The 23,280-nt window shown below is 41.8% G+C and overlaps 3 protein-coding genes across 4 annotated transcripts; all 3 read right to left on the bottom strand.

The window, feature by feature from the left end:
- Positions 1-887: 887 nt before the first annotated feature.
- On the bottom strand, positions 888-3,840 carry LOC103586703 (gamma-crystallin F). Its single transcript, XM_008568015.1, has 3 exons — positions 3,832-3,840; positions 3,489-3,731; positions 888-1,226 (listed from the first exon to the last, which is right to left on the bottom strand). The coding sequence occupies exons 1-3, from the start codon at positions 3,838-3,840 to the stop codon at positions 954-956; spliced, it is 525 nt and encodes a 174-aa protein (XP_008566237.1). The 3' UTR covers positions 888-953.
- A 7,892-nt stretch (positions 3,841-11,732) lies between these two features.
- Positions 11,733-13,651, bottom strand: CRYGD (crystallin, gamma D). Its single transcript, XM_008568004.1, has 3 exons — positions 13,641-13,651; positions 13,298-13,540; positions 11,733-12,071 (listed from the first exon to the last, which is right to left on the bottom strand). The coding sequence occupies exons 1-3, from the start codon at positions 13,647-13,649 to the stop codon at positions 11,799-11,801; spliced, it is 525 nt and encodes a 174-aa protein (XP_008566226.1). The 5' UTR covers positions 13,650-13,651; the 3' UTR covers positions 11,733-11,798.
- Positions 13,652-19,580: 5,929 nt separating this feature from the next.
- Positions 19,581-21,383, bottom strand: CRYGC (crystallin, gamma C). 2 transcript variants are annotated; one of them, XM_008568001.1, is made up of 3 exons: positions 21,229-21,383; positions 20,885-21,127; positions 19,581-19,923 (listed from the first exon to the last, which is right to left on the bottom strand). In XM_008568001.1, exons 1-3 carry the CDS (start codon positions 21,235-21,237, stop codon positions 19,648-19,650), a joined length of 528 nt encoding a protein of 175 aa, XP_008566223.1. In that variant the 5' UTR covers positions 21,238-21,383; the 3' UTR covers positions 19,581-19,647. The 2 variants fall into 2 exon arrangements, with proteins under 2 accessions (XP_008566223.1, XP_008566224.1); XM_008568002.1 differs by having other exon boundaries at positions 19,581-19,920.
- Positions 21,384-23,280: the final 1,897 nt, after the last annotated feature.

The following is a 23,280-nucleotide window of genomic DNA, read 5'->3' as shown; positions in this document are numbered from 1 at the left end:
TGGATGTGTTGTCCCCTCCTAAACTCACGTGGAAATTTGATCCCTGATGTGGCAGTGTTGGAAACTGATTGAGTCATGGGGGTGGATCCCTCATGAATGGATTAGTGCTCTTCCTAGGTAGGGGGAGTAATGAGTGAGTTCTTGCTCTATTAGTTCCAGTGAGAGCTGGTTGTTTATAGGACCCTGGCACCTCCTCTCTCTTTCTCTCTCTCTCTTGCTTCCTCTTGCCATGTGATCTGCTTGTACCTGCCACTTTCCACCATGAGTAGAAGCAGCCTGAGGCCCCTGCCAGATGCAGCTGTCCCAGAATCATAAGCCAAATAAACCTCTGTTCTTAATAAATTACCCAGTCTCAGGTAATTCTGTTATAGCAACACAGACTAATACAGAGGTGTTCATTATTTAGGATATAATTCTGGACTACAAGAAACTAGATTTAGAACTGTGGTGCTCAAATTACATTTGCATGAGAATGACCTGGGGGTGGGGTCTAGGAATCTTCATTTTAACAAGAATCCCAGGTTATCTTGATGCAGGTGACCTCAACTCATTATTGATACTTTGAAAAATACTGATAGGTGTTTATTATATTAATTTATAGGTACTTAGAGTAATGTATTATACTGAATAAACCCAGGAATATTTATGTTATAAATACTTATTATAAAGCAGTTACCTCATGCTTTGCACTGTTGTAAATAACTTGCTCCCACTGTATATCTCTAGTAAGTGGATCTTGAGCCAGGCATTCTGGCACCAGAGGCTGTGCTCTTCATAGCTAGCCCACACTGCCCTTTCCAAGACGTGTAAGAAAATCCACATTGTTCCTAGCTTTGCTCTTGCTGAGCTTTCCCAAAGAGGCTGGAAGGAACAGAGGACTACGTTACTGCATGAAACACACAGGAAATATTTTATTAACTTCTGGATGGAGGAAAGGGTAGAGTAACAACATTTTAGTAGAAATCCACAGCTCTCCTCAAAGAACCCACCCTGGCGTTGGTGGCCCCCCAGTCGTGGTAGCGCCTGTAGTCCCCCGGCCTCAGCAGGTACTGCCGCCCCCGGTAGTTGGGCAACTCATAGAGGATCCAGGAGCCCTCCAGCACATTGAAGGAGTGGATGTCACTGAAGTGGAAGCGGTCCTGCAGGGAGGAGCAGTCCTCAGTGACCTCAACCATCTGGCCTCGGTAGTCCTCCCGCTCGTAGATCCTGATCCTGTGGGAGCTGGCCTGTGCGTTCAGCAAATGAGAAGCAAATGAGTGTGTTCAGCAGATGAGAAGTCAGAAAACATGGCCTCAGGTAGCAACCAGTCACACCCACCCCTAGGGTATGGGCCTTTCTTTATCTTTTCTATATCAAATAATAAATTGAACGGAAGAGACACGGGGGCTGCTGTGTATAGTTGGGTAGGTTGTACACTGTGAAACACCAGAGGGCGCCGTTCACACTGGCTATGACTGAATGGTGCTTCCTGGAGTTTTCTGGGGCCACAACCTGTACGAATCATATACACTGGCCTTGCTCAGTGCAATTTTTAAGTAACAATTTTCATGTATTTGTCTTTTTTTTTCTCTTTCATAGATTTGTGGTAATCTAAAGGCTTTCCTTGGATGATATACAGAATTAGATATTAAAATAGAAAGACAAATGTGTCCCTGGTAGAAAGCGTTACAGATGCTCTTTGACTTAAGATAGGGTTATGTCCTGGTAAATTCATCATAATCAAAAATATTGTAAGTAAAAAATGGGAGTTTTGTAGACATGATGGGTTGCAAAGACAGAAAGCACAGTATACAAAAAATGCTGGCAACAGAGCACTGCAGAGTACTGGTTGTTTACCCTCGTGATCGCGTGGCTGACTGGGAGCAGCGGCTCGCTGCCTCTGCCCAGCATCACAAGAGAGGGCTGTACCTCATATTGCTAGCCCAGGAAAATACCAAAGTTCAAAATTCCAAGCACAGTTTCTACTGAATGCATATTGTTTTTGCACCACTGTAGAGTCAAAAAATCATGTCCAACCATCAAACCATCATAAGTCTGGGACTTTATTTTGAATCTCAATAGCATTAGAAGAGGCTGGGGGAGAGGAAGTCAAATTGCTTTTCCCAAAGTGAGTGACAGATTGGTAGCAATTCAGGAAGAAAGTCCAGCCCAGGCAATCCCTTAATCCCTTCTTTTCCGCTTGAAGCCCTGCTACTCTAAAATGCTGAAAAGCAACAGCCATCATGAAGATTAGGTTTCAGTTCTCAGCTCTAACACGTGCTCCTGCAAATCAGCTTTAGGTAATTAACAAAAATGGAAGTTCAAGATCATGAAGGGGGCCCTCACAGATCAAGGGAGCATAAAACCTCTAGAAAAACAGAAAGTTAGGCTGTTTGTCCTGAGCAAATCCCGTCTCCCTTGTCCTGAGCTCTTGTTCTGCCTTCATCTGCTTGCTGCTTCCCAGCAGGTACCAATGTCTCAGTGTTTTTCTTCTTCCCCCATCAACACCCTGCACAGGAAGGATTCTCATAAGCAATTCGTTGTGAGGTGTAAACGGCTGCTAGTAAGGTATCTCTCGTTTGCTCAGCGCTCCACGGTTTGCAAAGGACTCACGTGGATGTCGCCTCACTCAGTCTTCACAACAGCCCGGCACACGCAGAGCAATCATTGTAGCCTTTTCTTCTTTTATGCGAAAACTAAAGTCCGGAGTTTACAGTCTGTCATTAGAAGAGCCAGGACTGGAAAGTGGAAACCCAAGTTTGCAGGCTCCTAAGGTTAGTCTGGGTCCTAACAAGAGAGGGCTTACTCAGCGGTTTCAAACCTCACAAAAATAGTACATTTCCCATATTAGAAAATCCCTAACTGGAATTCCAGGCTGCTGGGGCTTCACCTAACTGGAATTCCAGGCTGCTGGGGCTTCATTTGCGTAACAAATGAAGCTTTGCAGGAACTATTGGAATCTCATTATTGGTTATTGTTTTTCCTAATCAAAGGCAGGACTTTTGAGACCCTTGATGTTCATAACAATAATTAGTGCCTTAGTGGGGAGGTGTGGGGGTGGCTCGCCATGTGCCGGGTGACCAACCGCCATTCATTCTCATCCAAACCTATAAATCCACTGCTCCTATTCAGCCCCATTTTACAGATGAGGAAAGTGAGAAATGATGTGCGGAACTGGCCTAAAGCCACCTGAGGTAGGCGTTAATCTGCTGCTCATTCACCGCCTGTGACACAGACACTCTAATTCAACCGGGCAAAACTGATTCCCAGTAGAGGCGAATTGAACTTTTAGCAAAGGAAGATAAAATAAAATGTGCAGTCAGAAGCATCGCGCCACCTACTTTTTCAGTGGAAGGAAACCTTGGAGATGTTCATAAAGGAAAAGAGAATATAGTTAGAGCCAGAAGGAAGGAGGCTGCCATCCCCTCCCGTCGCCTGCGGTGCGACTGGCACATCTGGATCACTGACGCGACGCGGGGCGCAGAGGGGACGCGCGGGGCTGGACTCACGTGGGGGATGAGGCGGCAGGAGCGGACGGCGTCGCTGAGGCCCATCCACTGCTGGTAGTCGGGGTACTCGCCGCGCCGCAGGAAGTACTGGCCGCCCGAGTAGTTGGGCTGCTCGTAGAGCATCCAGCAGCCGCTGTCCACGCGCACCGAGTTGCAGCGGCTGAAGTAGGGCTGCAGGTTGGAGTGGTCGCTGCTGCACTCGTAGTGGCGGCCCTGGAAGCCCCGGTCCTCGTAGAAGGTGATCTGCAAAGCAAGGCGAGGCGAGGGCTCAAAGGCCTGCCCGGGTCTCCGGCCCCCGAGAGCCAGGGACCGTCCCCGGGCCCCGCGCGCTGGCGGCGCTCACCTTCCCCATGGCTGGTGGACGCGGACGGTGCGAGTCGAGGGTGACGGGGCCGGCGGCGCAGCGGGTCTATATAGCAGGACGGCTGCTGCGTTGGCAGGAACCACACAAAAGGGGCCCGCGGGGGGCAGCGGGGGCGTTTCTCTCTCTCTCTGTTCTATATAATGACTGTGGGGTGGGGGGTAGGGGAGTTATTGTATGTTTTCTATTAGACTTTCCAGAGCTTTCGAAATGATGACCTGGTTAAAACTGTCACTTGGAGTCACTTGGGCCTTTAAATGAAGCCTGTTGGGGAAAATGGAGTCGAGCAAAAATGCTTAACAAGTTAATAATTGTGGTTAAAGTTTTACCTTTTTAAATTTCAAAATAATCTCTTTTCGAGTAACAATGCAGGGTAGTGACTAAATCTGGGCTCAGAATGGGCTACAGCATGAGGCGTTTAGATTAGAGAGCATTTTCTCAGTGTGAAAATGTGGAACATGGGAATGAACTTACTTCCTCCATAGGACCTTTAAAGTTGGATGGATTTTCCTCTTTCTAAGAGAACCTCTCTATGATCTTACCTGCTGATAAGCAGGGGTGTCAGATAACTAATACCTGAGATAAGATGACAGGGGGATGGGCCAGAGAAATACCTGCCCCAACCAGGGAGATGACAAGAAACGTCTCAATGAAAGTTAACATACAAGTATAACAAAATGTTAAATCCCACAGCCTTTCAGAGCTACTGCCTTCTCTGCTTTCCTAGACCTGGGGCAAGCGCTGAACTGCTGGAAAAGGGAATGTGCTAAAAAAGAGCTTTGACAAATTCACATTCTGGTCTAAAGATGACAGGGGGTTGGACCAGAGGAAGCCCTGGTTAGGCATCTGGCCTCAGGTCCGTTCTCTGGGGACCAGGGACATCTCTCTCACTGTAGCACTCTGCCTCCCACAGGGGTTCATGAGGTGATCCTCTGGTGGTTATTACACTGGTAACTTTCTGTTTAACTATCATTTTTGCTAACTACTGGCTAAGCTTAGTTCTAGCTGCTGACAAATGAAAGTTAACATGCGAATATAACACATTTTAAATCCCACAGTCTTGCAAAGATTCTGCCTGGTTACTCTCTAGTTAAGGCTCTGGCTCCAGGGGCTGAGGTCTTCCCTCCTTCTCTCCCAATCCCCGAGCAGCTCCTGGTGCTCCACCCTCTTTAGAGCAGCTTTCCTAACCTGGGCACTATTTTGACATCTGGGGATCAAAAATTCTCTGTTTTGGGGGCTGTCCTATGCATTGTGGGATGTTTAGCAGCTTCCTGGTCTTGCCAGCTAGGCACTATTCTTCCAACTGACAACCAAAAATGTCTCCAGACATTGCCAAATACTCTCTGGGAAGCAAAATCATTCCCTGTTGAGAACCACTACTTTAGAAAAAGCTAGTCCTCAACTTCATGCACCCTATCTCAGTACTTAGTTTGGATTCTTGCTAAGTCTAATACTAAAAAATGGTTTTCCCTGAATAAATTTTATTTGATACAGAAGATAAATAAGTCTCATTTATATCTCTATCTTTTAAAAATTATAACTCTTATAGAAAATTTGGAAGCCATAAAGCAGAAGAAAGGAGAAAAAAATTAAAACCATAGTCTTGTTCAAAAACAAGCACTGATAATGTATATTTAAAAACTCTTAATTCTCCTTCCTTTTATCTAATATTTTCATCTCTAGAAATTTGTCCAAACAAAATAATTAAAGGCACATATGAAGATTATGCACAGTGGTATTTTATCAGAACATTGTTTATAATATAGAAAATTAGATATGAATGAAATGGCCAAAATAAAGCATTAATTAGATAAGTCATGGAACACCTATTTGATGAGATGCTATGCAGCTACCACAAATCACATTCTCAAGGAGTTTATTTAAAGATATAGAAAATAATCACTATACATTAAGTTAAAAAAAGCAAGAATATTACACATTGAAAACTATAAAATATTGCTGAAAGAAATTAAGGAAGACATAAATAAATAGAAAGAAATCTTGTGTTCATGAATTGGAAGATTTAACATGGTTAGGATTTCAGGACTGCTCAAAGCAATCTACAGAATCAATGCAATCCCTATCAAAATCTCAATGACATTTTATGCAGATATAGGAAACTCCATTCTAAAATTTATATGGAATCTCAGGGGACCCCAAATAGCCAAAAGTCCTGAAAAAGAAAAGCAAATTTGGAAGACTAACACTTCCTGACTTGAAAACTTATTACAAAGCTATAGTAATCAAAACAATGTGGTACTGGCATAAAGACAGACATATAGGCCAATGACATAGAGCCTCTACTAGGAAAAAAACTCTCACATATATTGTCAAATGACTTGACAAGACTGCCAAAGTCATTCAGTGAGGAAAGGGCAGTCTTTTCAATAAATGGTGTTGGGAAAACTGGATATTCACATGCAAAAGAATGAAGTAGAAACTTTATACCATATACAAAAATTAACTAAAAGTGGACCAAAGACCTAAACATAAGAGCTAAAGCTATTAAACTCATAGAAAGAAACATAGGAGAAAAGTTTTTTGACATTTGATTTGTCAATAATTTCTTGGATATGATACCAAAAGCACAGGCAATAAAAATTAAGTAGATAAATTGGATCTCATCAAAATTAAAAACCTCTGTGCATCAAAGGACATGACCAACAGAGTGAAAAGGCAACAACAAAATGGGAGAAAATATTTGCAAATCATATATCTGATAAAGGATTAATATCTAGAATGTATAAAGAACTCCTAAAACTCAAGAACAAGAGTAACAACAAAATAACCCTATTAATGGACAAAGGACTTGAATAGATATTTCTCCAAAGAAGATGTACAAATGACCAGCAAGCATATGAAAAGGTGCTCAACATCACAACCATTAGAGAAATGCAAATCAAAACCAAAATGAGATATCATCTCACACCTATTAAGATAGCTAGTATCAATGACAACAAAACAGCCTAGAAAATTACAAAAGTTGGTGAGGATGTGAAGAAAATGGAACCCTTGTGCACCAGTAGTGGGATTGAGAAATGGTGCAGCCACTATGGAAAACATATGAGGTTCCTCAAATAATTAAAAATAGAATTATCATATGATCCAGCAACCCCATGTCTAGGTATATACCCAAAAGAACTGAAAACAGGATCTCAAAGAGATATTTGCACACCCATGTTCATTGAGCATTGTTTGCAGTAGCCAAAAGGTATGCTATGGTTTGAATGTTTGTGTCCCCTCCAAAATTCATGTTGAAATTTAATCCCCAATGCAACAGTATTAAGAGGTGGGGTCTTTAGGAGGTGATTAAAGCTCTACTCTCATGGATGGGATTAGCCACCTTATTAAAGGGCTGGACGCAAGTTGCTAGGTCTTTTTTTGCCCTCTGCTTTCTACCATGTGAGGACACAGAGGTTATCTCTGGAGGACAAAACAATAAGGCACCACCTTGGAAGAAGAAGAAGCAGCACTCATAAGACACTGAACCTGACCATGCCTTGATCTTAGGCTTCCCAGCCTTCAGAACTATGAAAAATAAATTTCTGTTCTTTAATTACCCAATCTTTTGTTATAGTGGTACAAATGGACTAAGGTAAAATGGAAGCAACCCAAATATCCATTCACAGATGAATGGATGAAGAAAATGTGGTATATACACACAATGGAATATTATTCAGCCTTAAAAAGGAGTGAAATTCTGATACATGCCACAACTTGGATGAACCTTGAAAACATTATGCTAAGTGAAATAAGCCAGACACAGAAGGACAAATATTGTATGATTCTGTTTATGAGAGGTACCTAAAATAGCCTGAGTCATAGAGATGGAAAGTAGAATGGTAATTGCCTCCAGATGGGGGAAGATGGGAATGGGGAGTGATTGTTTAATGGGCACAAAGTTTCAGTTTGGGATGATGAAAAAGTTCTGGAGATAGTGGTGACGGTTGCACAACATTGTGAATGTACTTAATGCCACTAAACTGTACACTTAAAATTGTAATGGTTTTTTTCCTTTTTTTAAATTAAAAGAGAACAAGAATGAATATAATGGTAAATTTTATGTTATGTGTATTTTACCACAACTTAAAAAGTCTTCCATGAGCAAAAAGGGGAAAAAAGGAAGAACGTATCAATATTAATTTCTTGATTTTGATCATTGTTTTGTGGTCTTAAAAAAATGTTCTCATTACATATAAATAAAAGAGGCATCATGTTTGCAACTAACTCAAATGGTTCTCACACACTTAAAATTATGTGTTTATATAGAGAAAGAAAAGAATGAAGCAAGTGTGGTAAGATGTTAACCTTTGGGGAATCTGGATAAAGGGCATACAGGGATTCTTTGTACTATTCTGGCAATTTCATGTAAGTCTGAGATTATATAAAAGCCAAAGAAAAAGGGAATTTTAAAAAGCAGGTTTCAAAACATTTTAAACATAATGAACCAATGAAGAAAATACATATGCCTAAAATCATATGAACCAAATGCTAACTGTGCTTATTCTGTGCTTATTACCATAGGGAGTGGAATTGGGGTTAATTTTTCATTATTTTCTTTACAATTTTTCTGTATTTCTCAACGTTATTTGTGATAAAAGTGTTTTGCTTTAAAGTTAGAACAGACAGTAATAGGTCCTCCTTTTTAAAACTACTATTAGGGACTTCTGATCAAGATGGCAGAGTAGATAGTCACCAGCATCACTCTCTCCCACAATCAACCAATTTACAACTATTGAAAAGCAAGGATTGCCAAGCTGGGGTCACTAGAGCTCAGGGGATGAGGAGGAGAGACATATGGAGTTCATGAAGGCAGGAGAAGCCACAATGAGAGAAAGAAGGGATCACCTTGACGATTTCAAGCCCCAACCACTTCAAAGCTAACCCTGCTGAGCACACAGAGCAAGAGCTGGCAAAAGCTGCTGCCGTATCCTTTGTATGAAGTTGCTTGGAGGCTGCAAGGGAGAAGAGGGCCTTGGTGGCCCCCAGGCCATCAAGACCACAAACAGTGTTCCCATGGACCCACATAGGAGCAAGGAGCCACAGACCACTGAATAAAGAAGCCACTCAGAGACCTGTGAATCGTCACAAGGGACTGGAACATGGCCGTCCCATGGGAAGCGTTTGGAGTGCAGGGGATGAGGGGAGACTTGCTCACCAGGGGAACACTGGGGCACAGCATGGACAGCTAATCTGCCCTCCAATCAGCACAGGCCCACTCAGTGGAGACTGGTCGGGAATATAGAACTTCAGGGGGTGCAGTTTGCTGAAAAGACTCAGGCCTAGACTGAAGTTTCCACGTAAGCCAGGTGGACTGGACCTCACAAGACCTGGAATTGTTTACAAGGTCAAAAATTAATACCGTAATTTTTTTTTCTATTAGTACCTTTCCCTCCTTGACTTCTTCCCTCATTCTGCCTTTAGTCACTCCATTCTGATTTCCCTATAGCACCAAACTTACACTCAAGAACCTAGTAAAGTTCAAGGTTCTCTTTAATCTTGGGAATTATTGCTCTGGGCACAATTGTGCTGTAAACTTACACTCAAGAACCTAGTAAAGTTCAAGGTCCTCTTTAATCCTGGGAATTAGTGCTCTGGGCACAATTGTGCTGTAGAAAGAGATTGCTCTTGGTGTTTTCCTTCACCCAGCCTTTCTTGTGTATGGCCCCAGGTGCAGTAGACTGCTTTCCTGGGATGCTGGCTTCAGGATGATGCAGATACTAGACATGGCGGGAGACAGACAAAGCCTGTGGCCCTGATGATATTGTTGGGTTGCTGAATCAACCATCCCTAAATCATGTGCTGTCTCAGGACTCCCTGTCATGTGAGCTAATAGATTTCCAAATTGCTTGTCCATTTGATGTGGAGTTGCTGCTACTTTCAGTCTAAAGCATCCTGACTGATTTAGGTACATTTTGGCTGTGGGACGTGCTGTCTCAGGACTCCCTGTCATGTGAGCTAATAGATTTCCAAATTGCTTGTCCATTTGATGTCGAGTTGCTGCTACTTTCAGTCTAAAGCATCCTGACTGATTTAGGTACATTTTGGCTGTGGGATTAGGGAGAACTTTGATCTGGCTTTGAAAGAGGAGCAATTCACCAGGGAGAAGGTGGGGAAGAGTAATGTAGGTGAAGAAGAGACATGAGCAAGGGCAAAGAGATGTGGGAGTGACTGAGGTCATGTTACAGGAGATGAAGTGGACAGTCTGGGAGGGACCAGGTTCTCAAAGGAATTAGAATTTTTTCTTATGGGGCAGTGGAGGAATATCAGAGGTTTTTAATCAGGGAAATAACATGATCAGATTAGTCTCTAAGCACATAGATAGTTATTCCTGTTTCTAAAATTCTAGTAATGAGAGCACAAGTAAGATTGGACAAGAGGTAGGAGAAACAAGAAGTGGGACAAGAGCCAATACAAGTGAATGTAGTGTCTCACTTCCCCATAAGCTTATACGTAGTATACTCACACACACAGGCATATATATTATATACGTATATGGTTATACATATATACACACATATGTATAAGGTAATATGTATATTTACATATTTAAGCATATATAACTGTGGATGTGTAACTGTGTGTATATAGAGAGAATGAATGTGGCTTTGGCTTACCCAGTACATTTAATTCAATTCCTGGTTGGTTGCTTGCAATGACCTCGCAGTAAGAATCTGAAAGCTAGTTCTGTCATTACTTTGACAGGAAACTTACTGATTCTACAATGGAAAATCAATGATCTCTGAGCTGTGATGCTGGATTCTGATGCCACCTCTATTATTAACTGTGTGACATTAGACTAGGACCTCAGTTTACTTTACAAAAAATGAAGTATCTAGGTTAGATGATCTCCAGGTCTAAAATATGTTAAACATCTTATCATCTTATGATTCCATTGTTTTATAGTGGCCTCTCTCTCTCTCTCTCTTTCCCCCTCCCTCTCCCTCCTCTCTTTCTGTCTACCCCTTCCTCTCCTTTCTTCCACCCTCGCCCCCTCCCATTCTTTACTTTTTCTTTTATTGTTCAATTAGGGATCTCTCTGAGACTCTGAACAGTCACCTCAGAAAGATTCACATATGCTCTATATCAGCTAGAAATGTGTGTTGAACTGCAGATTAAAGAACACCCAGTGATGGTGGCTTAAACAAATATGGGTCTGTTTTATTGCCATTACAAGAAGTCTGAAGGTAAAAGGTTGCTGGAGTTGGTTCAGGGCTCGGCCATGTCAAGACCAGCATCTCTGAAATTATCCTAGCCTCTCCCTTAACACTTGTCACTTCTTGGTATAAGTTGACTTAAATAAGAGGGAATTGTGGCACCAGGGGCATCTGCTGTATTTTATTAGAAAGGCAAAATTTTTCCAGAACCATTTCTTCTGCCTCCATTTCAACATTCCCACACTTACGTTTCAATGGCCAGAAGAGTGTCATGTGGTCATCTCAGAGATAAGGGAGTCTGACAGAGATTTGTGAACTCAACTTTTGCATGCAGTTTTAGGGGACTCAAATATCTTCTGAAGTCCATTATGGTACCCAGAATTCCTGATTCAAAAAGTGGCTCACACGATCTGAACCTTGGCTTTCAGATCCTCACTCCTTAGAGGAAAACTGAAATCTGAACAGATTTCTAATAATCTGGTTTGAAGCAGCCAGTTGTTTAAAGGCCAGAGAATCAAATGAGATAAAGTAATATGACAGTGTTTTGCAAACTGTAAGGTTTTGCATAATGTGGAGGTGTATTTCTGCTGTGAGAATTTTCTTTGTTACCTATGGATCACACATTTTGGTTGCCACTTGTGTTGTGTGTATGTGTAAACAAAATAATAAAATAAAGGTAGGAACAACAACAACAACAAAAACCCCCAAAAAACACATAAGCAAACCAGTGCCAGGAACACACAAAATATTTTATTAGTTTCCAGACTGAGAAATGATGTAGGAGAACATATTTTAATAGAAATCCATGACTCTCCTCAAAGAGCCCACCCTGGCGTTCGTGGCCCCCCAGTCGTGGTAGCGCCTGTAGTCCCCCGGCCTCAGCAGGTACTGTCGCCCCCGGTAGTTGGGCATCTCATAGAGGACCCAGGAGCCCTCCAGCACATTGAGAGAGTGGATCTCGTTGAAGTGGAAGCGGTCCTGCAGGGAGGAGCAGTCCTCAGTGACCTCTAGCATCTGGCCTCGGTAGTCCTCCCGCTCGTAGAGTCTGATCCTGTGGGAGCCAGCCTGGCAGACCCAGAGACAGAAAGATAAGAGCAACCGTGAAATGATTCTGACCCATAAGTGCAGTTCAGCTTGGTGAGAACCAGCCCACACCATTCTGAAATAAATGGTAAAAATTAATGAATTCTTAATGTTTACTAACTCCCTGTCACCAAGGACAGAGATTCAGTACCTTTTCAAGATCATAAAGTGTAGCTGAAAGAATTGAGGAAATCTCACTCTTTATACATATTCAGCGATTTCCTGGGATGACTATGCTAAGTACCCAAACAGTAAAGAAACCCACACCTTGAGCAGTTTATTACTATTTTTTTGCCATGTTGAAGAAATGCTTTTATATTGAAATAATTATATTAAATGTATTAAAATATAAATAAAATATATTTAAAATATAAGTGTTTAAATATATTATATATAAAAATATAAAATATTAAACATCTTAAGCCTCAGACAACAATGAACTCTAAGTCAATAATCTATGAATAGAATAAGGAAAAAAGGGAAAGAAAAATCAGTAAATCCAAGGACTAATTCTTCATCAACTCTGGTGTTTTAAAACATGTATAAGAAACATAGGAAGCACATGTGTAAAATAGCTTTATGTTGCTCTCCACTGAGGGAAAATTCTTTTATTTGTATAGGTTGGGGAAAACCAAAATATACAAGTGGGGAGCAAAACGGGAAAAGAGTCTTTTAAAAAAAATTACACTGCATGCTAATAACTACCATATCATCTAACACTTAATTATTCTTTTAGGTACTAGTGGTTTGTCTACAACTCCATTCTAAATGATACCAGGGCAGGACTTCAGTCTTATACACCCCCCCAGGGCAGCCAACACATTCCTACTCAATAACTATTTGCTGATTAATTGGTATCCGGGTAACACTTTGCTTTTGTGGGGAGCAAACTCTATGGAACTAATCCACTATAGCTTGTCTTTTGTCCAAAACACTCTCAGTTTATTCTGAGTGATCACTACTCCAGATGTTTGACCTTTGCTTGCAACTATCCAGTCAGCGTCCTCAGGGCCTCTGTCCTGCTATGGAGCTGGACTCACGTGGGGGATGAGGCGGCAGGAGCGGACGGCGTCGCTGAGGCCCATCCACTGAGTTAGAGCCAGAAGGAAGGAGGCTGCCATCCCCTCCCGTCGCCTGCGGTGCGACTGACACATCTGGATCACTGACGCGACGCGGGGCGCAGAGGGGACGCGCGGGGCTGGACTCACGTGGGGGATGAGGCGGCAGGAGCGGACGGCGTCGCTGAGGCCCATCCACTGCTGGTAGTCGGGGTACTCGCCGCGCCGCAGGAAGTACTGGCCGCCCGAGTAGTTGGGCTGCTCGTAGAGCATCCAGCAGCCGCTGTCCACGCGCACCGAGTTGCAGCGGCTGAAGTAGGGCTGCAGGTTGGAGTGGTCGCTGCTGCACTCGTAGTGGCGGCCCTGGAAGCCCCGGTCCTCGTAGAAGGTGATCTGCAAAGCAAGGCGAGGCGAGGGCTCAAAGGCCTGCCCGGGTCTCCGGCCCCCGAGAGCCAGGGACCGTCCCCGGGCCCCGCGCGCTGGCGGCGCTCACCTTCCCCATGGCTGGTGGACGCGGACGGTGCGAGTCGAGGGTGACGGGGCCGGCGGCGCAGCGGGTCTATATAGCAGGACGGCTGCTGCGTTGGCAGGAACCACACAAAAGGGGCCCGCGGGGGGCAGCGGGGGCGTTTTTGTGTTCTCTTTTTTCTCTTTGCTGTCATAGTCCACGGGGCTCATTGTGGGTTTTCGTCCCATTCTCTGTGGAGTATTCGGGTTCCTATCACTGGCTGATGCTATTGAGACTGTTTGAAAAAAGTAATTTGGGACATTGTCTATTTAATAATAGAAGTAGAGCTTCAGCCGTTTCATATATAGTGCACACTTTTATTTGTAATGGTTGAGGGAAAAACAAGAAAAAGTAAGTGGGGGAGATAAAAAAAGTCTTAATAAGGTAAATATAAATTAATCTGTAAGAACTACCATGCTACTTATGTGCCACAATATTGAATCTGATTATTAACAGAAAGGAAATGGCTTAAATGGATGTTAAAATTGTTGAGACAGTCCTTTAAGGGAACTTCATCATTAAAGGGTGTAAGAAATTGGAATGTTTTACCAAGGGAGTTCACAGAATTTCGAACTTTCAGTATGGTAAAAAACCAAAAAACAAAACAAAGCAAAACAACAAACAGGGATCTTCAGCATTGGGTCTGATTTTGTTGCATTCAAGCCTGGAAGTAGACTGAGAATTAGATATTTTCTCTTAACTAACTGTGAGTCTGTGATTCAAGAGGGAGAGTAGTTTTAAGATGCTTAATCTCAGAAAGAAGGTCTAAAAGGGAGATGTGTAAGCTTGAGGCAATAAGAAAAAGTAATATATTTAAAACACAGAAACAGATTACCTCTTAGCATTTTGTAAAATAAAAAATCAAATTTCGGGCCGGCCCGTGGCTCACTCGGGAGAGTGCAGTGCTGATAACACCAAGGCCAGAGGTTCGGATCCCTTTATAGGGATGGCCGGTTATCTCACTTGGGAGAGCGTGGTGCTGACAACACCAAGTCAAAGATTAAGATCCCCTTACCGGTCATCCTTTAAAAAAAAAAAAAAAAAATTCCTAAGAAACCCATTTCTGGTAGGATCCAGAACCTTTGTTCTCTGGTGAACAGGAGTATATAAAGCCTTTGACTCAGAGGAAATTAATTGCATGAGCACAAAAAGGAGCTATGACCGGAAAGGTGTTGGGAGAGGAAGGAATAAATATCTAGAAGCTGGGACTCTAGGAAGACTTTAGAAAGTATTTATTGGCCTGGAAGAGAACAGTTTGATGGACTGGAAAAAGCACTGGGGTGGAAGATGACCTATCCGTCTAGCCTCTTTCATGTACAAAGAATTATTCACAGCCCTGTGTTGACCCATGGAAACACTTTGTCTTGTCTTTGAGTTATACATCTTTGTAAGTGGTACTCCTCTTTATGAATTAAGTATCAGCTATGTGCACTATGATGACTTTATTTTTTTTTTTCTATTATGATCTTAATTCTTATTTTCTGGCTTCCTGTTATCCACTACGTAAAGGCATGTGTTTGCAAAATTAGTTATATTTACATAGTGGAAAATAAACAGCCAGAATCTGTAGAATAAAAATCATTTTAACTAAAAATTTTATATAATAAAAATAATAAAAAATAAATTTAAAATAATCATTAGTTTGCTCAGAGTTGTTTCTGAGTCCAGGGTTCTGTGGAGAGAGTGTTGATGGATGAAGAGTAAAATATGAGGAATAACTAGAATGTAAAGAGTCCCAGACAGCATAAACAGACTAGTTTAGGAAGTATAGAACTAGAGAAAACCTCGAGGAGCATGGAGGCAGAGTTTGTGGGGACGACTGCCTCAGATGACATGCAGCTACAGCTGAAATTTAGAATACATCTGGAGGACCAAAAACAAGGGGTATTTGAAAAAAGTAATTTGTTTGAAAAATAACGTGGGACATTGTCTATTTAATAATAGAAGTAGAGCTTGGTTTTTCCATTGACCAGAAGAGAGAAGACTTTATTTCAGCCTGCAGCTAAAGAAACAGGGGGAAAAAAACCCAGATTTCTCATAGAGCTGAAAAACGAATGGCTTGGGCCAAAATGTGGCTTGATTTCAATGCTCTAAAGAAAGTTCTAAGAGTGACAAATGTGTGTAAGACCTAAGCCCCAAATTGTGGTGTGTTAGGTGAACATAAATTAAGACCTGAGAATCCTTACGCCTGTGGCACAGAAGCAGAAATCTACACAACTTGCCTGGAATGACTTATGGAAACTGTCTTTTGAGGGGAAACAAGAAATGAAGAACAGGCACTATTGTCCAGAGCTCTAGTCCAGCAAGTGACCCTTTGTCATCCCCTAAGTATTCAGGTGGTTTGAAACAAAAGTGATAGTAAAAGAGACTAGCTCAGGTTAAGGCTTTTCTACATGCAGGGTTAATCATTTGTATGGCTGGTGTAAATGACAGCCTTCAGAGTGAAGTGTGTAAGAAATATCACTTTCCCTATTTTCTAGACCCCCAACTATTTTATGAATCTAAGTCTCATTACTCTGGTATGGAGAGAAAATTTAATGTTAGTCCCTGTTGGGGTTTCCTTTCTTCATTTCGCCAGGCTCCATGGTAAAGTTCTGTGCACTTCCATCCTGCCAAGTCATTTCATGGGTGGGAGAGACGATGCACAGGGAATTACTGTGATGTTCATGGTCAGTGGCTCTCTCTCTGGCTTTCATTCTCATTTCAGGTTGGAAATGAGAATTGGCAACTTTGAGTTCTGTGGATCTGGAGATATGTTTTGTTGGCTGGTGCAGTGTTTACATGTTTTTTGTAATGCTTTGGGTTGGTTCATGCTTTCCACAGATCATCATAATTCCCATCATTCTTTGTTGTCTTAAGGGAGGTTGATTCCCTTATTTACATCATATCCCTGGCTCCTGAAGGCATTGACTTGCAATCCCAAACAAGAGTTTTCAAATCTGCTCAGTTTCAACCAGTTTTTAGCAACCAAAAAACTATGTATCAAGGCACTGTTCTCAGGTGTTCTTTCTTGGTATGAAACAGACTTTGTTAGGAATTTATGTATTTTGGGGGTGGGGGTTTAAAATATCCGTTTGTAAACGTCTTTTTTTTTTTTTTGTCCTTTTTGAGACCGGCCGCACCACACTCAGCCAGTGAGCGCTGTGAGCGCACCGGTCATCCCTATATAGGATCCGAACCCGCGGCGGGAGCGCTGCTGCGCTCCCAGCGCCGCACTCTCCCGAGTGCACCACGGGCTCGGCTCTGTAAACGTCTTTTATAAAATAATGTAAGACTAGATGGTGCTTAGTTTTTAATTTTTGTCTTTTTGCTTTTAATTTTAAATGTTCTTGCTTGGCAAAATAAAAATTGACATTCGTATATTGGTTCCCATATAAGAAAATTAGTCTGGGAAATCTAAAATATTGGGAACCACTTGATTTAAAGAATGTGGAAAATATAGTGAGATTAGGGGAGGGGGTGTATCTGTTTGTTATAATGCTTCCAAATCCTATCCTAGAATTATTTTAGAAATTATTCCTCCATAAAGCTCCCCCAGTTAGGACCAACATAGCCATTAAGGACATTATGCACACCTGATCTGGAGTCCCATCCTTGCCTCTTACTAGCTGTAGGAACCTGGGTGTGTTATTTAATTAAACTGAGTCTCAGTTTTTTTTTCAAGTATTGTAAATAATAGGCTTAATTTGTCCATTGTAGAAGCTGCTTATAGATTGAGCTGTATATAGAATGAGTTTACAGATTGTTTTTGCCTTCAGGATAATGTTCTTCATTAATACAACTTTTACTGTAACACTGTCATCTTCTTCTGGTGTCACATGACATTTTCATTTTAAATGAAGCAATATTGTTCAAGCACCTTCATCCCTGTCTGCTATCACCTTCATTAGCTATCATTAATCTCTATTGTTCTCAGAACGCTTCACTAAAGATGTATGATTCACTGATAAAGGCACAAAACTGACTGTGAAAGTGATTGAAACCTGGTTCCTCAACATTTCTCTTTCGGAATTCTAAAAAAGAAAAAGGCCCTTTCATGTTGTGAGTTCACTGTGATTTGGGGTGAGAGAAAGAGAGAAAATAAGTCATTTATAAAATGTTTGGATTACTTTTAGAATTTCTGTTCCTTAGAAGATTTATATGTGAGTCTCAAGCACTTTTAGCACAAGAAACAACATTTGTAGCCCAGGATCATTGTTACAATTTCCCCACAAAGAACAGGAGGGACACTGGAGAATTCGCTTCACCTGTACCCCAAGACCAGTGGGTGGAGAAAGGTAGGAGATGGAGGGGAGAGAAGGGAAGAGGGCTAGCTGAGGTGGAAGTGGGACAGAACCTGTGGCTAGCCCCTCCTTGGCCTCCCGTCCTCCAGCCAAAGGGCCAAAGGCAGGACGTGGCCGCTCCTGTAATGCAACCCTTCACCTGTCATCTGTTGTGGCAAGGACGGGTTGTTTTCCATTCACAGGAAACTCTGTATTCATGGGAGATGTTGTTCTGAAGCAGGAAAAAAAAGTACTGCAGAAAGGTAAGGTGTACGAGGAAGTGTTAAATATGTATGTCTTATCAGGAAAACACATTTCCCACCCCAAATGTTAAGGAATAAAAACACATACCATGAGAAATGTGTAAATAAATATTACTCCATTTATTTCCCCTAGAAGTTTATCATGGGACAATTTAAAAGTACTTAGTAAAAGTGATTATACTTGTATTATTTAGTACTTGGTAAGGACTTGATTTAAGGGGGTTGGCCAGTTAGCTCAGTTGGTTAGAGTGCAGCCTTATAACACCAAGGTTGTGGGTTTGGATCCCCATTTGGCCAACATAAAAAAACAAAAAACAAAAAACAAAAAATCCCTAAAACAAAAACAGTATAGTACTTGGCTTAAAAAGGTGATTATATCCTATTATTTTGTATTAATAATATTGAGTATTATTTCTATGTAGCTCTCTGTGGTGGTAGGAACCATGACTTTGTTTGTTTGTTTGTTTTGTTTTCTCATCCCCAATGCTTCCAACAGCAGGCCCATGGTAGGCGCACCATAAATGGTGAAGATCCCGTGTCAAAGAAGCTAGGCGTTTTAGTGGCTAATTATTGGGCAGAGCAAATTAAAATAAAAAATAAATTTGCACTATAAACAGGCATCTCACTTCTATGTCTCTATACTCTTGAAATTATGGCATATCAAGATAAGGGTATATAGGTGCAATGATATTCTTTGCAGCATTGTTTGTAAATGCAGCATTGGAAAAACCCAATCACCAATGGATAAGTGGTGAAATAATCTAGGGGACCTGTAAACAGTGGGATGCAATTTAGTAATTAAACAGAATAAGGTACTTACCTAGATATATACTGATATTATAGTATGAGGGTGCTTCAAAAAGTTTGTGGAAAAATAGAATTAAAAGATAATATGAAGCTTTCCATGAACTTTTTGAAGTATCCTCATATATTTTAAAATCAAGTTGCAGACTAATATGTACAGCATGATTCCATTCTTGTAAAGAAAAGAAGCATGTGTTTCATGAGGTAGCTATATAAACAAGAGAAACATTCCAGAAGGGTGCCCACCAAATGTAAACCCGAATTAGCAATGAAGGGAGTCAGAAGGACCCTGTACTTCTTTTTTCTTTTCTTTTGTTTTCAGTTTAAAGATCTCAATTGGCTTTGTTTGTGTCTAGAACCAGACAACACTTCATTCCATAAAATAGAATAAATGTTCCCTACTTCCTTCTTTATAGAATTTGTAAAGTAGTAAGATAATGGGTGGCTTTGACTCTGGAGAGAAATTTTCAAGTTGAAAATAAGTTAATTAATTCTTTACTGATAAGAAGATTTCCAACTCACTTCTCAACCTTTAACAGGGAGCATTTACAGGTGAATTAATCTGCAAACAGTGAAAGAAAAACAGAAGTCAGCGATTGCCAACAATACAGACGAAATACTTTATTAGGTTCCAAAATGAGAAAATAGTAGTGTTAACCTATTTTAGTATAAGTCCACTGCCCTCCGCAATGAGCCTGCCTTAGCGTCCACGGCGCCCCAGTCTTGGTACCGCCTATACTCTTGGGGCCTCAGCAGGTACTGCCTTCCCCGGTAGTTGGGCATCTCGTAGAGGACCCAGCAGCCCTCCAGCACGTGGAGGGAGCGGATCTCACTGAGGTGGAAGCGGTCCTGGATGCAGGAGCAGTCTTCACTCAGCTCCTTCATGAGGCCTTTGTGATCCTCTCTCTCGTACAGCCGAATCCTGTGGGAGCCTGTCTGCTTCATCCAAAAAAAAAAAAAAAAAAAAAAAAAATCAGAAAAAGCAAATGAGCCTCTTCCAGAATTCGTCCAACCAAATAACAGATGAACTTGGTAGTTTGGGGCATGGGATTGTCAATGTAGAAACAGAGACTGAGTTTGCTGTGAGGCTGTGCAATGGATCTTTCTACCAGCATTTAACAAATACTTGTGCCTCATTTTCTATTTCTGATCTAGGAGATGGAATTTTCACTTAAGAAGTTTAAAATCTGAGAATTCATCAAGAGCTCAAGTATTTTGATTCCTGATCCCCTGTATTAACTCAAACCTATATCTTGGGGAAAAATAAAATAATTTATTTTGGCTAGTGTTCTTTTAATAAGAGTATTATCTCCCAAATGTATATACATATAAATTTACCACTAAAGTAGGATTTTACAAGTTATGTACTTCAGTGGAAAGTTGGTTTAAATAGTCACTGAGAACAAGAATTCAATTGATTTTCCAAATTAAGGAAAACGACCTTTCCTGAGTTTTACCTTTGAATAGCCTGTCTTGTATTAACAATAGAGTTTTCAATGTTTACTAGTCCACAGCGGAACCTATCTAATTTATTTATTAGAAATTCCGTTACTGTAGGAAAAACAATTTGTTAGAAATACTGCCTTCTTGTACCCAACCAGCTTCCCCAAATTTGCAAGTTTTGTTTTTTAATCCCATTATGATGTTACATTTGTTACAGACAACTTTTGACTGAGCAAATGAATGGTAGCAAAAATTAAAAATAAAACGGACTCCCCCTCTAAGTGGGTTCTTTCCTAAATTCTGTGCTGTTTTTGTGCACGTATCTATCCCGGCTTTGGCAAGTATCTAAAGCCCACTTTACCCTTAGGTGTTTTGAAAGGAAAACCTCCCTCACTTTAACGCACATCCCAGCAATGAGAACACTCAGGCATTATGATCGAAATCAAGCAGAACTCACTTGGGGGATGAGATAGCAGGAGCGGACCACGTCGCTGAGGCCCATCCACTGCTGGTAGTCGGGGTACTCGCCGCGCCGCAGGAAGTACTGGCCGCCCTGGTAGTTGGGGCGCTCGTAGAGCATCCAGCAGCCGCTGTCCACGCGCACCGAGTTGCAGCGGCTGAAGTAGGGCTGCAGGTTGGGGCAGTCGCTGCTGCACTCGTAGCAGCGGCCCTGGAAGCCCCGGTCCTCGTAGAAGGTGATCTGCAAAGGAAGAGTAATTCCAAATTAAATCATTTGCTCCCAATAGACCTTGTATAAAACCTTTTCTCCTTTTCTTTTTATTTAACTTGTGCTGTGCTCACCTTCCCCATGGCTGCTCGACACGGACGATGCGAGTTCAGTGCAACGGAGCTGGCGGCCGCAGCGGGTCTATATAGCAGGACGGCTGCTGCGTTGGCAGGAAACACACAAAAGGGGCCCGCGGGGGTGAGTAAGGGGATTTTATGGATCCCTTTTACACGCTGCATTCAGTGGAAATGTTTGTAGATTTTGCCCTCGTTCTCTGGTATATTCTAACGCTGTCCTGTATGTGGAGCAATGTGTTGCTTTTATTTGGATTCTTAGTGTTTTCTAAATTTATCAGCACATCAGTCTGAACTTTTGACCTGAATTCATGTCTCTACACATATGATTCAATTATACCCTGTGAATTTTCTGGGGGAAAAACTATGCCTCTAGAGAAGTGCCCCAGAATTCCAGAGAGGCTGTTGGTGAGATAGAATGCCACAAGTTCTGACTAATTTCCCTTGATGACAGAGGCCGCTCTATCTTTTTTTTCTTTATACGATTTCCATATCCAGTGCAGGACACAAATCTCTATTCTGATTTTGGCTAGATTTGACTGTGATTGACCCAGTGACTTAAGACATAGCTATCAACTTTCCCTTTGCTGGGGGTACTTCCTGTAACTGAAAATCAGCCCCTGGTAGTCAGCTGGGCCCAATACTGAGAAGTATATGGCTTGGAAGATTGCGTCCCCCTTTCCAAGGGTGGGGGAGGCCAGAAAGCTTCATGGGCACGAATGTGAGCTTTGGATTCAGGCTGTCTGAACTCAGAAGGCCCACTGAGTAGCCGTATGGATACGGAAAATCACAGAACCCCTCAGAGCATGAGTTTTCTCATGGGATATGGTATGATGAATGAGAAAGACAGAAAAAGACAGGAGCAGCCTCTTTTTTTCAGAAGCTGGCTTGAAACTCTCACCTAGAACATGTTATTTTCCTACTGGACATAAAAAACAATCTCACATGATACTAGATTCAGACAAAGTGACTCTGAGACGATAATGAAGTGAGATAAAATAAAGCCACTTCATAATTTCATCTAAGCACAGGCAAAAACAGTCAACGTGCCACCCGCAAAATACCAAACACTCCCTCTCTCTATCAAAATAATTAACTGCTACCTCTTTATCAATTATGGCTTTATTTTCGTTCTTGCCTCCCCTCCCTATGGGAAGATTTATTGAGATAACCAATCATAAAATTAACCCTGCTTTCTGAAAACATCCATTCCAGAGTGAACCACCGCCATTTTAGACCACTCCCCAACTCACCCAACCAAAGTACGAATCTTACAATAAATTCTTTCTAGCACCCTTTTACTGAGACATTCCATGCTTCCCCATGGTGTGTGTTCTTCTCGCCGTAACAAATCATAATTGCAACTTATTTAAAGACAGGTGTGTTCCTAGTGTCTTTAGCTAAAGGACATCAACATGAATAAATGGGACATATGTGTTTGGCATATACTTGGCACATCTGAACACTGAATAAATGTTTGATATTCTTAATAGAGTGACGTAATTCAGGATGTCTTCAGAGCTGGCTAGTGAGCTCACTTGGTTAGAGTTTGGTGCTGATAACATCAAGGTCAAGGGTTCAGATCCCTATACTGGCCAGCTGCAAAAAAAAAAAAAAAAAAAAGGATGACTTTAGCCTGTTAAAGTTGTCAGAATCAAAATGGAGTCACTTGTTTTTTAAAAAAACCAAAACCTTGACATATAGAGCTGGGGAAGGCCATGAAGGGAGGGTTTTCATGCCTGATAACGAAAATGATCACAAAGGACTCTGCAAAACCACAACCTTACACAGAGGCCATAACAAACTTAACAAAAAATACTTCTGGGTCGGCCCGGTGGCGCACTGCTACATTGCGCCGCTTGGGAGTGCGGTGGTGCTCCCGCCGAGGGTTCGGATCCCACATACAGACCGGCCGCTCACTGGCTGAGCGAGGTGCGGGTGCAGCACCGAGGGTTGCGATCCATTGCCAGTCACGAAAAAAGACAAAAAGGAAAAAAAAAAAATACTTCTGTGAGGACATCTGCCCAGCAACCATCTGTCCAACTTCCGACT

The sequence above is a fragment of the Galeopterus variegatus genome, unplaced genomic scaffold, assembly GCF_000696425.1.
Source record: "Galeopterus variegatus unplaced genomic scaffold, G_variegatus-3.0.2 Scaffold366, whole genome shotgun sequence".
In the NCBI taxonomy this organism is placed as follows: Eukaryota; Metazoa; Chordata; class Mammalia; order Dermoptera; family Cynocephalidae; genus Galeopterus; species Galeopterus variegatus.
This window is presented reverse-complemented; position numbering and strand designations above follow the sequence as displayed.

Excerpts from the sequence above, each read along its gene's own strand:
- LOC103586703 (XM_008568015.1), bottom strand. Across the intron at positions 1,227-3,488 it reads CCTGCCGCCTCATCCCCCAC|GCCAGCTCCCACAGGATCAG; the intron begins GTGAGTCCAGCC and ends CTGAACGCACAG.
- CRYGD (XM_008568004.1), bottom strand. Across the intron at positions 12,072-13,297 it reads CCTGCCGCCTCATCCCCCAC|GCTGGCTCCCACAGGATCAG; the intron begins GTGAGTCCAGCC and ends TGGGTCTGCCAG.
- CRYGC (XM_008568001.1), bottom strand. Across the intron at positions 19,924-20,884 it reads CCTGCTATCTCATCCCCCAA|CAGACAGGCTCCCACAGGAT; the intron begins GTGAGTTCTGCT and ends TTTTGGATGAAG.